Source organism: Manihot esculenta, chromosome 1 (assembly GCF_001659605.2).
Source record: "Manihot esculenta cultivar AM560-2 chromosome 1, M.esculenta_v8, whole genome shotgun sequence".
Lineage (NCBI taxonomy): Eukaryota > Viridiplantae > Streptophyta > Magnoliopsida > Malpighiales > Euphorbiaceae > Manihot > Manihot esculenta.
The window spans coordinates 39,348,335-39,362,804 of NC_035161.2; the positions used below are offsets into that span (position 1 = coordinate 39,348,335).

General features: G+C 26.9%; 2 protein-coding genes across 4 annotated transcripts; one reads left to right on the forward strand and one right to left on the reverse strand.

Annotated features, from left to right (window-relative positions):
- Positions 1 to 5,772: 5,772 nt before the first annotated feature.
- On the reverse strand, positions 5,773 to 7,017 carry LOC110627188. The gene has a single exon (XM_021773462.2). The coding sequence runs from the start codon at positions 6,919 to 6,921 to the stop codon at positions 5,998 to 6,000; it is 924 nt and encodes a 307-aa protein (XP_021629154.1). The 5' UTR covers positions 6,922 to 7,017; the 3' UTR covers positions 5,773 to 5,997.
- Positions 7,018 to 12,404: 5,387 nt separating this feature from the next.
- LOC110620237 (probable WRKY transcription factor 14) lies at positions 12,405 to 13,754 on the forward strand. 3 transcript variants are annotated; one of them, XM_043962065.1, is made up of 3 exons: positions 12,405 to 12,740; positions 12,817 to 12,980; positions 13,106 to 13,754. In XM_043962065.1, exons 1-3 carry the CDS (start codon positions 12,657 to 12,659, stop codon positions 13,659 to 13,661), a joined length of 804 nt encoding a protein of 267 aa, XP_043818000.1. In that variant the 5' UTR covers positions 12,405 to 12,656; the 3' UTR covers positions 13,662 to 13,754. The 3 variants fall into 3 exon arrangements, with proteins under 3 accessions (XP_043818000.1, XP_021619587.1, XP_021619579.1); XM_021763895.2 differs by having other exon boundaries at positions 12,406 to 12,740; positions 12,837 to 12,980; XM_021763887.2 differs by having other exon boundaries at positions 12,410 to 12,736; positions 12,837 to 12,980.
- The last annotated feature ends 716 nt before the right edge of the window (positions 13,755 to 14,470 follow it).

Consider the following 14,470-nt stretch of genomic DNA (forward strand, 5'->3'; position numbering starts at 1 on the left):
GCAATTGGTTCCTGGAGAGAAACTCGTGAGAGTGAGAAACCATTGAGAGTGATTGAATAAGGGGCACGACTTTGACGAAAGAAAAAAAAAAGTCCTAACACTGGAATTATTTAATAATAATATAATAAATGTGTTTTAGGTGGTTCAGTAAATTTGAGAAATTCAGTTGGTAATGACCTTAGACGATCAGGTACATGGAGTTGTGGACCAAGCATCAACGGGAGCTGGGGGTGCATATTCTGTTAAAATAGAAAAAAGCGATTAAATTAAATTAATTTAAAATTTTAAGTTTAATTTTTTATTTATTTTGATTTGATTTGATTTTTAATTTTAAAAATTTTAATTATTTTAATTTGATTTGATTTTAATAAAAAAATAAAAAATAATAATATATTATTTTTAATAATATTAAAATATTAAATTATATTAAAATTAAAATATTTTAATTAAATTTTAAAATATTAAAAATAAAAAATTATTAAAAATTTTACCGATTAAATCGAATCAAATCGAATCAAACTAATTCAATTTGATTTAATTTCTGATAAAATCAATTCGATTTTATTTTTATAAATAAAAATTTTAATTTTTAATTTATTCGGTTCGATTCTATTTTAAACCGAACTAACTAAATGCTCACTCTAAAAGCAGCTCTTGTTATGATAAAAATTATAAATATAATTGAATCGAATGAATACTCATTTTTAATGACCCTTTTGTGAGGATAATAATTGTAAATTAAGGATTACGGAATCTTGAATAATACCATTACAAAAACTATGAAGACTTTTTATATTGAAGTAGAACTAGAATTGTAATTAACAAATTCGAAAGAGTCAACAGGCAGTTTCAGAATCTTATAAATTGCAAACAACCTCCTTGGTCTCTCTCAGACAACTTTCAAGCCCAAAGGAAACTTCCAAACATAAGGCAAGGATTGTTCCAGAGACAGTGACATTTCAAAATAGCCGTCACGGCCTGCTTGGATTAAGCTGACTTTCTAGACTTTAATTAAGTTGTCATTACTATTATTGTTCAAAGAAACCAAAAAAAAAAAAAAAATTGAAGAGAGAGAAGTATCCAAATGGACGCTTATAACAAAAACTGCAACTGTTCTTTTAGGTAGATTTAGTACACATCCATGTCTCCTGGCAAGTGCAAGCGGGTAAAATTAGAATAGAAAAAAAAAAAAAAAAAACTATTTAAATATAATTTATTCAATGAATTTGAAATATAAATACGTGAGTTGTTATTAATTTTTATATAAATTTCATTGGGCTCAAAATTTATTATATTGGGTCATCTCATCTAATACAGCCTAGACTTCTCTTTTGTTTTTTTCAAGCGTTGAGATCACGTGATGAGTACACTCTTCTCAAATAAATAATTTCATTTCATTATCATAGATAATTTTTTTTAATAAAATTAATATGATTGATAAACTAAGCGTATTTTATTATCAATTAAATTTGATTTGCTCAGAAATATGAAGAAATTTATAGTTAAATTTATTTAAAAGGTAATTTAATTTTTGTGTGCTGCAATCAATTAAAAATATTTATAATTCTCAAGAAAATAATTTAAAAAAAAATAAGATTGATGAAAGAAAAGACATCGGTTGAAAATTTGTTTTTATAATGAATTTAAAATATAAATACATAAATTTTTTTACCTATTTTTATATAAGTCGCTATTAATATTTTGAGTCCTAACAGACTTTGATCCAAGGACTTGTTTAGAAATTATACTGAATTTTAAAACAATACAGATTTTTTTAAAGTGAAAATGTTTTAAATTTTTCAAAAAAATTAAAATAAAAAAAAACAAATCAATCAATTAATTTTTTTTACAGATCTTTTAATGAAAATATTTTCTGCCGGAAATTGATGGTTCTGGCTTTGTGTAGTTTATTCGAATTTTACTTTATTAATGATGTTAAAATTTAAATTTCATAATTTATAAAAATATTTAAAATTTAAATTTAAATGTCATCATAAAATAAGTTTTTACAAATAATCATTTATTTATACAAACAATTTAAATAATTAATATTTATATGTAAATTTATCAAAATAAAGGGAAAATTTTGACCAATTAGGAATTACCATCCCACAATGCCATTTGTCTTTTTCTCGAAACTATCTTGAATTTGGCATTGGACCGTTTCTTGCTTCTGTTTAAAGGAAAGTCAAGTATACGCGCATTTATTTATTTTATTTAAAAAAAACTTATTAATTTAAATTATTAATTAATTTCATTATTAGATAAATCTAAATTAAGAGCTTTTGCTTAGACTTTCCCATATTAGTTTAATTATGTTTAGTTGAAAACGATATAAATATTTCTAAATAGAAAAATATAAATAAATACTCTACTAATTTTTTAAAAATATTTTTTTTCATTTTTTTATGAAATTGTTCACTTTTTAAATTATGTTCTTACTTCTTTTTTTTTTAGCCAGTTGAATAAGGCTAAGGAAGCAAGATCAATGAGGTTTACGCTTAGGTAGGTCCATGTTGATATCTTTTTCCATTTATCGTGGAGTTTGATATGATATAATTCCTTTTTTTTTATTTTAAAAGAAAAAACAGAATGAACCTTCATTTATTTTTTTTTAAAAGTATTTATAGAAAATATTTTTTAAAAAATAAATTAATAATAATTTATTTTTATTATTTGATTAAAATATTAAAAAATAAAGAATATTGCTAAAATTTATATATTTTTTTTTGAAATGGGAACTAAACTTTATATATAAAAGTATTAATAAAATTTTAAAATTATATTATTTCTTTATTTTGTATAGATAACTTATTTATTCTGAATGTACGGATTTCAATTTGATATTTGAAGTTCCAGTGACATTATTAATAATTTTATAAGAAAAAACACATTAATCAGTATAATTAGAAGGAACAGACATTATAAATAATGGGAATATAAGAAAAATACCCATCAAATGTAAGAAATGTAGTGGGTGTGTTCTGGAGTAATCGTAATTGTTTGAGTAGGACGGCTATAGGCGTAACAGGAAGGAGATCTTTTTTTTTTTTAAAATAAGGGGTGGGGGAGTCGAACCTTTGACCTCATAAGACTACAAGGATGCACTTTCCACCAGGCTAAGTCTCGGAGTGCACAGGAAGGAGATCTTTAACTTTGGAAAATACTAAATTCATGGAGGAATAAGTTGCTATCTAAGGTGGGAAAGAAGATTTTAATTAATACAGTTTTCCAAGCAATTCTAAATTATGTCATGTCTTTATTTTTATTATCAAAACGTATATGTGAGGATTTGGAGAAGTTTTTTTACTAACTTTTGATGGGGAAGAAATCAAAAGGGTTTGAATAATATGCACTAGATGGCTTGGTCAAAATTGTGTCGGCATAAAATGGAAAAGGGACTTCAGTTTAAGCGTATTCGTGAATTCAACTAGGCCATACTGGGTCGAATAGAATGGCGGCTGTTGAAGCATGCTAATTCACTTATGGCTTAAGTTCTAAAGGCTAAATATTTTGCTCATACCAATTTTTTAGAAGTCAATATTGGGTTTAACCCGAGTTTTGTATATTTGGAAAGGGAAACGGGTGTTGCAAAAAGGGGTGTGCTGGAAGGTGGTTCAGGAAATTATATTTCTATTTGATTTGATATTGGATTCAAGATCCTGGGAATCAATTTATTTCTACGGTTTTCTCTTCGGATATGCATGTCTTTATAGTAAGGGATTTGATCAAGCAAGAAAGTTAGGATAAGGAACTTATTGTATCTGTTTTCAAAGAAAGGGATGCCCAACAGATTTTGTCTATCCCATTGAGCAACCAAACAAATAATTATCTTTTTTGGCTCTTTGAAAAAAGAGGTTCTTTTTCAGTTAAATCCGCTTATCGAACTCATCTAACAAGAGTTTCACTTTTACAGAGACGGATCCTAGTGCCGTAGATTTGTTCGATATGTAATCTATTTGAGGAATCAACTATGCATTTGTTAGTTGACTGTAATTATGCGCAACATGTATAAAATGCTTCGGCTTTTGGATGGTACCGAGCTGCTGTTGGATCATTTTTTGATTGGCTTAAGGCAATGATTTTGCTGTTTAATGACCTTAATGCTAGGTTAGTTCTAAGTGTTTGTTGGGCTATATGGAATGCAAGGAATGTTGTGGTCTGGTTGGGTAATTATAGAAAACCGATTGGCACATGGCTCGTTGCGCAATACACACAAATTGATTGGTAGAATGTCCACGTGAAAACTCTACGCGTTCAACTGCAGGGTATGAATAGATGGTGGCGAAAACCATCAACATATTGGGTGAAAATAAAAATTGATATTGCGACGAATCTTGATGGTTCAGATACATGTGTTATATACATTTGTAGTTCGAGATAATCAGGGAAACTTTTTTATGGTAAGGAATAGTCGGATCACTGGAGTATTTTCACCGAGAGTAGCTGAAGCTTTGGTTATGAAGGAAGCATTGGGCTGAGTATGTGGTAGGAATTGGTTGAATGGTATATAAGGGAAATAGTTTGGAAGTTATTCAGACTCTTGAAGGCTACGGGGGCTGGACTTAATATCTTTTGATGCTGACATTGAAGAAATTAAGCTGTTACAGAAACAATTAGATGGTACCTGTAAATTTGCTGCGGTTTCTCGGCAAGCAAATTTGGTTGCCCACAAGCTAAGCTCCGGCTACTAGAGATTTTAATTCTATTGGTGAATGGATACATATACCACCCATTTTTTAATTTTATAAGTATTTTATTTATTAAATAGTATTGAATTGGTTAATTGATTTTGAAATTAATTGAATAAAAAATCATTGTCAAATTCATAGATTTATTTCGCAATCAGAATTACGTATACAAGATTGTATGTTAATTTAAGATACTACAAAAATTATAAAGAATTTTAAAAATAAGATAATACTCTTTCATTTCATAATTTTTATTTATTTTTTTAATATATCAAAATTATTATTTATTTTTATTTTTTACAGTATAAATTAACTATTATAATTTTATTTAACTTTATCTTATTTTTACAATAATCGCTTGTTAATTATTTTTTAAAATGAGTATTTAAAATATTTTTAATATTTAATACAATTTAATATATTAAAATGATATAATTAAAAAATTAATAAAAATTATAAAACAAAATGAGTATTAATTATAACATTTACGCAACATAAAATTTGAAAGATTATCTTGTAGTTAAATTATTAAATAGAAAATGCAATGTTTTTATGAGATATAAGTATGATATTTGAGTTGCGTTTGAGGCACAAGCATGGCTATTACTTTTATTGATAACAAGGAAAGCAACATTTTTATTCTTTTCCTCAGTTTTGGTGAAATACACACTTTTTTTGTAAAATAATTTATTTCATGATTATAATGTAATAATTATTTTATAAAAAGCACATTTACATATATCATTTAATTTCATTTACTAAAATAAATAAATTTTAAATAAAAAAATATTTTCAATATTTTAATTTAAAGCTTTCTTCTTTTTATAGTTTCTGATAAGTAGGAGATTATAATATGTCATGAGATTGAACTTGGTACCTAATATTAAATAACAGTAATTACGTTATCATATATAATTTAATATATAAAAACATAATATTTTTACAATTTTCATTCGGTAGTTGGAGACATTAAAAATTGAAATAAATTTATTTTAAACTAATTAAATTAAATTTGAATAGTCACTTCTCAGAAAATAATAGAAAATAATCCATAATCTCATCAGCCACCTTTAAAATTCAGTGGACATCTCATCTAAATAAAAATAATGGTTTATAATCTGTCAGAATAAAACTTTGTAAGGTTGACTGATAATTAAGAATTAATTATACATTTTTTTTTTATAAAAAAAAGCTGAAAAAAACGGCTGAATACAGTATTCTTGCTGCAGAGTTTAGTACAGTTTGGGAAATTATTACTTATCAGCTCAAAATAAGAAATGCCCAATTAAATAAAAATTTGTTGTTACTATACTTTCTCTTCATTTCCACAAGGGTCTTGATGAGAATTCCTTTTAATCCTCCTACAAAGCAAAACCATTGTTACCCACATTACGCCTTTCACTATTCTTACCACACCAATTGTTACCGTCAGATAATACAGCCACCAACCGAGAAAGTCAGCGACGCCGATGTCCACCGACATTTCTCTCCTTGACTCTGCTACAATAACCAGAGATTCAACCTCGTCCCTCAACCTCCACCACCATAAAGTGCCAAAGCTCACCGCCATAGCCACCATTTGAACCCACCTTTCTTCTCTAACCACCCCAAATATTGTGTCGTCCACCACTGGTTTAACGACGGTTCTGCACCAATAAAGCATAGTTTCATGCAAACCCAGGAAAAATATGACCCTACTGAACAAACTTCTCTCGTTCTTGAAACTGTAGCCATCAATTTCAGCTGCTATGCTACCTTCAATGCCCAAGCCGACGCATGCTTGTAAAGCACATAGTAAAATCCAGGCAGTGAACAAACGGGATCGGTAAAGTTCCCCCGGCGACTCGCTAAGAACGGTAAGTCTACCAGTCAAGCCATGGAGAAGAGTCGATATACTAACAAATGAAACAAGAAAATAAAGAATTATTGGGGCACTGTAAAGAAACAAAGAGAATATAAAAGAAGAAGGTGGGTGTGCAGGATCAGCGGCGATGCTCAAGAGATAGCTGTAACAAGAGAGCCTAGCAAGGAGGAGAAAGGAAAGAGGAAGCAAGATACTGAGGATGGTGATGGTGAGAACTTGAAAGGGTTCTGCGAAAATGGCAGAGAGCTCCTTAGCTTTCTGTTGCCGATTGATCTGAAGCCAATCCATATTGTTGTCCTGAGATCCCAACTTTATTACATGATGAAAAACATGAAATGAAGTGTATTTATGTGAGCAAATAGCCATGGCTCTGGCAAATGGAATATGATTAACATAAGGTGGTTGCCACGTCCATAGTTGAAGTTGTTGAAACAAGACATGGTCTTTATATTATCAGTCTATGTCCGGTATGTGGCCTCAAGCATTCTTATTTTGCTGGGGATATACATTACCATCCATCTCTTTCTTCGTGGAAAACGCGTTGTTGATTATATTTTATTAAGAAAAATTTATTAATTAATTTATCAATTTTAAAAAATATATTCAAATATTTTTAAAATTTTAAAAAGCTTATCTATTATTTTTATTAATTTTAATCATTAAATATTTTATTATTTAATTTTTATAATTTAAAAAATTTATTAATTGATCTTTCACTTTTATAAAAATTTTATTAATTAATTTTTTTATATTAAGAATATTTTAAATTTTATTTTATAATATTTAATAATTAAAATTAATAAAAAAATTAATTAATAAACTAATTAATAAATTTCTAAAAACAGTCTGTTAGGCTTTTTAAATCTCAATAAATTTTGCGTCCTTGAAAAAGTTTGATACTTTTCCTCAAATAAATCAATAATTTAATTTCTCCATCCAATAAATATATATTGATTTATTTTTTATTAATCTCAATTTACATGCTATTTTTAATTAATAATTTATTTATTAATGGTTAAGTAAATCCCTATTATGTTTATTGAAAAATAAAATTTATTAATTTATGATAAGACAATATGAGATGCGAGTACATCACAAAGAAATAATATAAAATTTGTATTAATTATTTTTTTAAACACATATAAAAATAACTAGAATAATTCTCATATTTTTTAAAATTAAATATTTATTATATATATTAAAATTGTTCAATTAAAATAATATTATATTTTATAATATTTAAACTCTTTAATGCTTATATCAAATAAAATGTTAATCAATTTATTTTATATTGATCATATAGATTGAATAATATGAATATTTAAAATTAAATAGTGTAAATAATATATATATATATATTTAAATTTTTGAAAATAAAATAATATAAATTTTAAAGATTTAAATAAGTTAATTAACATTTTCTTAACAAAGCAATAAAAATTTAATTTTATAAAATATATTAATATTTTATTTAAGTGATTTTAATTTAAATATGAACTAAATAATTAATTTTAATAAACATGTAAAGACTTAATAATAATTTATAAATTAACATTGAATGAGCCCAACGTGTATACGGAAATCTATTTTAGCAAAATTTTTCTTAATAACATATTAATCTGAACATTTTGACTAAGGCAACAGAAGAATTGCGGGTTTATTCTAAATTGAAAATTTTAAAGCTTCTGACATCCTCGCCGGACTTCATACAATTATTTGCAATTTAAAAATTAAAAAAAAAAAATCATTTCCCACATATTCCTTATTATAATCCATTCTAAGGTCAACGGGTTAATTGTTTCCCCTGATTATTAGTAATTTAATTTTCATTTTCTGTCATTTATAGGCTAATTTCATACACAGTTTATTTAATTAATTTCTTCAAATTATATCCATACTATTTTTATATTAAAGTTTATATTCACAATTTATTACAGTTATGCTTTAAATAAGAGGGAGATCGTTGCTTTTTTTTAAATAAAAATAAAAAATCGTTGATAATTTTATTAAAATAGTGAAATGTGATGAATTTTGACAGTTTTTGAAATATTGATGCAAGTATTGCAGGGCAGAGGACGGAATTAAGAGGACATGGCTGCCATGGGCCCACAGAATGCATATATTTTTATTTTTAAAAAATAAATATATATTGGTGTAAAATGCTTGGGGATAATTTTGAGATGTTGACCAGTTCGGCTGATGTACACGTCCCTGTTGGCTGTTGCGTCTGCCGAAGAACCTACCAATCACTTACATAGTTAGGCGGGTCAAATTTATATGGGACCCACATTACGCCCATTTAGCATTATAAAATTTCTCCCTTCCACCGTCAATCCTAAAATTAACCGGCTATGATCATCAGACACCAAGTCAATGCCGGGAGGCACGTAAATTTTTTTTTATATATATAAAAAATGAAAAACTATTAAGTATATTGAATTAATTTTTTTATTATAAAAATAAATATTTAAAAAATGAATGAAAATACTCGATTTACTTTCAAATAATATATAAGTATGATTTATAAAATTACATAATTTTTCAATTAAATTCACATTTGTGCAAAATAAACATTTAAAATATGCCGAGAAATAGCATGATAATTATGAATCAAATAAATGCTTAATTATGTATATTTTAATAAAAGATATAATATTAATTTTTCTTAATTTGTTCAGTAAAAATATAATATTAATTTTAACTAAATATATTTACTTTTTATCATATTAACCGAAGTTAAAAAATTAAAAATTATTTTAATCATGAATTATATAATTTTAATATAAAAAATAAATAAATAAATTATATATTATTTTCTCAAATACATAAATATATATATATATATATATATATATATATATATATATATATCTGAATTTATCTCTCAACAATCTACATTCTCTCTCTTTCCTCTCTCTGGTCACGCTTCATGCAATTTAAAAAAGGGGAAGGGTATGATCAGATGAATTTTTATTGTATTATATTTGTTTGATATAATTAAAAAGGGTGAAAATAAAGAATAATAAGCATTAAAAAAATTAATTAAAAAATGAAAATAAAGAAGGAAAAAAATAAATGAATTATGAAAATTTGTATTATATTTGTTTGATATAATCGAAGAGGAAGTTGAAGGAAGTTAGCACTTTGCTGTTTGTGCAGGTTTCAAGCAACAGACAATTAGATATTTGTGTTAATGTTGTTGTCTTAAGTTGGTGGATGTTAGGAATGATGCATCAGGAATGGAGTTTCTTTTATGATGGCACAAATTATATATAAATAAATAAAATAAACTATATGCAACGGTACTCCATCCAGCGCCACTTCTGCTATTCTCGACATTAGTCGTGTGTTGTTTTGTTTGAGACAACAAAAGTTAATAAAATACAAAATTATTAAATTAATTCGTGTTGCTCTGAATTTTGATGGCTACGTGGTAGATGAGTCTGTGATATGTGGAATTTTTTGAGCTTGAAGAAGAAGTGGCTGCTGGACAATGAAGGTCTATGGAGAGAGAATAGGGGAAAAAATGAAGAATGTATAGAGAAATTAATTTAAAAATATTTATTATTTTTTGACATACGCTTAATTTAACACTGAAAAATATAATTTTTAATCTAACAAGTTTATATTCAGTAAAATTATTTACAAAATCGTCTAAAAAAGTCACAATGAAATGTTAATATTTTGAATCACGAAATTAGAACACTAGTATTTAATAATTAAAAAAATAAATTAAAAAAAACTATTTTTAACATCTTATTAATTAATATTTAAATAATTATTTATCACTGAATTAATTAACCGTTATTGTAACAATTAACCACTAATATAATACTTAATCACTAATATAATAATTAGTATTGTCGAATTTAATCACAGTAAGTTTGAGACTTGTATTCATATTTCTATTACTTCCACACACAAAAAGCAAAAGAAAAAAAAAAAAAACAAAAGGTTAAATGGCATGATTGAGGCCTAGACTGAACCAAAGAAAGACAATGTTTATCAGGCAGCAGTCAGCGTGATATGGAAAAAGCTCAAACAGGCCTCCCACCAGACCAGACCAGACCAGATCATCCACAACCCAACAATAGAGACTCTATGGACCATGCAATCTGGACCTTCCTTGTACTGCTTTTTAATAAGGTCATTCACATGTTTTATATTATAACTTGTTTTAGTTTATAATTTGTACTGAAATCACACAATATTTATATTTATAATTTTTGAGTTTTTCAAAATTATTACATATCTTTTATTAATATATCATTTTTATAAGAAAGTCGAAATTCTTAATACAAAAGTCAAAAATTTCCTTTCATAATTTTCTAAAAGAGCGCTCCTCTATCTTTTTATTTTCCTTTATTTTTTTATATATTTTTTTCTCATCTAGGAGTTGGGACCTCTCTCCAAACAGGTGATGAAATGTTATTGTTTCAGAAGATATTTACCATTTAATTTCATAATATTATTATTATTATTAAATTAATTACTGTATTTTAAAAAATTCATTAAAATATTTTTATTTTTTATTTTCATTAATAAAATAATTATTTCATTTAATTTCATTTATTTCTACTATTAAAAATATATTAAAAAAATTAAATTACTCCATTTTTCTCTTTTTTCTTATTTGATTTTTTTCTTTGTAAAAAAATTGAATTTGAAGAAGAAGAAAAAAATTTGAGTTTTAAAAATTGAGTTAAGAAAAAGAGAAAACTTAGATTTTAAAAATTGAATTATTAGTGAAGAAAAAAGTAAAAAAAAAAAGTTTTAAAAAGTAGATAATTGAGAAAAAAAAAGTAAAAAAAAAAAGTAGATTTTAAAAATTGGTTACTGAGAAAAGAAAGAAGTAAAAAAATTAAATTATTAAAGAAGGAGGAGAAGAAATTGAATTATTAAAAAAAAAGGAGAAGAATGACCATTACTGAGGTAGAATTTGAATTTTAAAAATTTTCACTTTTATTTTTTTATTTATGTTTAACAAAAAAAATTAATTTATTAATAATAATAATATTTAAAAATTAAATAATAAATATTTAAAATTTAGACTAACGAGTTGTTATGCATTTTGCATATTCATATTTATATTAATCGTCAATTTTCACCCCCATAAACTTTTTATAAATTTAACTATTTAATTTTTATAACAATAATTACTTAAACTTTAATTGGATCATAGTTTAAGTCCGTCCGTCCTTGTTTATAATTGTTACATCAGCATAAACATATAATGAAACGGTGGATGAATACATGAAAACTTAATCAATATTTTGCAGCCTAAATTCATTCATAATTATTATTAATTTTAAAACACTAATTAAATCTCACCTGGACATGGACGGAAATAAGATAAACTCTCCCTGATGTTTATTTTAAGAATTGCAGTTGCAGCCATGGGAGAGTGATGACGTGGTCTCCCCCACCAAATCCAGTAAAAACCAAAACCCAATTTTAACTTTTGCATTTGGAAGTTCCCATATCACCCGATCCATATATGGGTCTATATTAAATAAAAAAAAAAGACCTTCCATACTTGTCTGGCATATCCACCATCATACTATACTATCCACATGGCAACTCTAAAAATAGGTAAGTCTCACTCGCACTCACGCGTTTGTATATACAACGATTAATAATTAACCCAACAACAATTGAGGTATAATGGATGGATTATATAACGAGAGTGGTTAACTCCTGTCCTGTTAAACCTTGGTGCTTTAAATTTGATTTGATGTTAGCCAATGAGTTGAGGAGGGGGGCATGGGCCCACCATGTTTGTTGTTCTAAATATCTAATTATCTATACATTTAATTGCAACTGTAGAAGAAGGTGGGTTTCTTTATTTTATTTGCAAGGTGGGGAGTAGTGCACTGCTGATCTATGTACATTGCTGTGGCTGTTCTTCCTCTTCATTTGCTTTATATTTAATGACCCAAAAACAAAAGCAACTTGATGAGAGTGTTTTGTTTTCTATTGCAGCCTAACTGCTCTTTTCCCCTTTACTACTCTCTCTGTGTGATCTTCATCCTCTTGTTTTCCTTTTTTGTTTCACTTCTCTCTGTGTGATTTTATCTTCTCCTTTACAGCAAAAAGTAGCCATGGATGGTTCTTCTTGTCCTCCAACTCTACACTCTAAAGTTTCAGAACTCAAATCACAATCTCAGCCATCCAAAAGAAGGTGGGTTAGTACTTTTTCTCTGGGACAAATTCTTTTCAGAAATTAGCATTATTTTCCAAAAAAGTTTATTTGATAAATAGATTTTTTTTTTCTTCTGCAGTTGTAGGAAGGGAGATGAGAAGACTGTTGTTACAGTGAGGATTGGAGCAAATGCTGGCAAAATAAAGAATGAAGGGCCACCTTCTGATTTTTGGTCTTGGAGAAAATATGGGCAAAAACCAATCAAGGGATCTCCTTATCCCAGGTTAATTAATTTCTCATTTAAGCTAAATTAAACATTTTTTAATTTATCTATCAGTGTTTTCCATGATTATTCTCCAATATACATCAAGGGTTGTCACTGGTTTCATGCTGCTTCTATATATGTAGGGGATATTACAGGTGCAGCACATCTAAGGGCTGTTCAGCCAAAAAACAAGTGGAGAGATGCAGATCAGATGCTTCAATGATGATCATCACATACACCTCTAACCACAACCACCCAGGTCCTGATCTTCATAGCACCAATCTCAACCCACAAACAAAAGACTCCCAATTCCCAACACAATCCACTGAAGATCTTCGTCCTGCAACTCCAAAACGAGAACAACAGGAAGAGGAGAATCAGAGTCAGAATCAAGCGACTGTGGTGATCAGTCATGAAGATGACAAAGAAGGTCACAATTTCCACTACTTGCAATCCCCAACAAATTGTTCTCAATATATGATGATTAGCCAAGAAGAGCCTTTCAGTGCAGAGAAAACTGATGACACGCTGAGTATTCTCCTGGATGAAGAGCCCATATCATGCCCTGCATTGATGACACCCAAATCAGAAGAAAATGACTTCTTTGATGAGCTAGAGGAGCTACCCATATACTCAGCTTTCACTAGCTTCATGCGGACCAATTTTTACGATGAAGGGATACCTGCTGTCCCTTCTTGATCACAGTGTTCTTGGGACTCGCAGCCTACATAAAATGTAATTATTACAATGTTCATATAAGATAATATATATTTCTTTTTTTGTTTATTTTCACCGAATGACTTGGAAAAAAAAAAAGGGGGTTTTCCCTACTCATGCACCAAGAGCGATAGTGGAGAGCTATCATGTGATCTCTTTGTGGGTTGTTGAGTTGAGATTGAGACTAAAAATGACTAAATGAGGAGAGGGAGAGGCCTCTTTTAGTTGTTGCTTCCCTTTGTGCATCTTATTTAAAGAAGGAAAAATTATTATTTAGTATGGAAAGAAAATTTATCAGTTTTTTTTTTTAATTTTAAAAAATATATTTAATTTAAAAAATATATTAAAATATTTTTTATGATTTAAAAAATGTATTAATTAGTAATTCATTTATTAGTTGATGGTGTAAATTTATAAAAAAAAATTAATTAGTTTTTATTAGATTTTTTTTTTACAATTAATGGTACTTTTTAAAATTAAAAGATTAAGAGAAAAATAATTTATATTTAGAAAATATTTTATCGACATATAATTTATTTTTTATTATTTAATTTTAATTTAAAAAGTAAATTTTAATAAAAAATTTAAAAAATGATTTTTTTAATTAAAAAAATATTTTTTATTGATTAAATTTTTTAAGTACCTTAAATGCTAACAAATATAATATGTTTTATATAAAAAAAAAAAGCTTAAAAAATGAGTTTGTATAAAAGATAGGGACTAAATAATAAACTTTCCATTAAAGAAAGCACGAGGTTCACGAGAGTGAGTGCTTGAAGATGTTTGAGGAG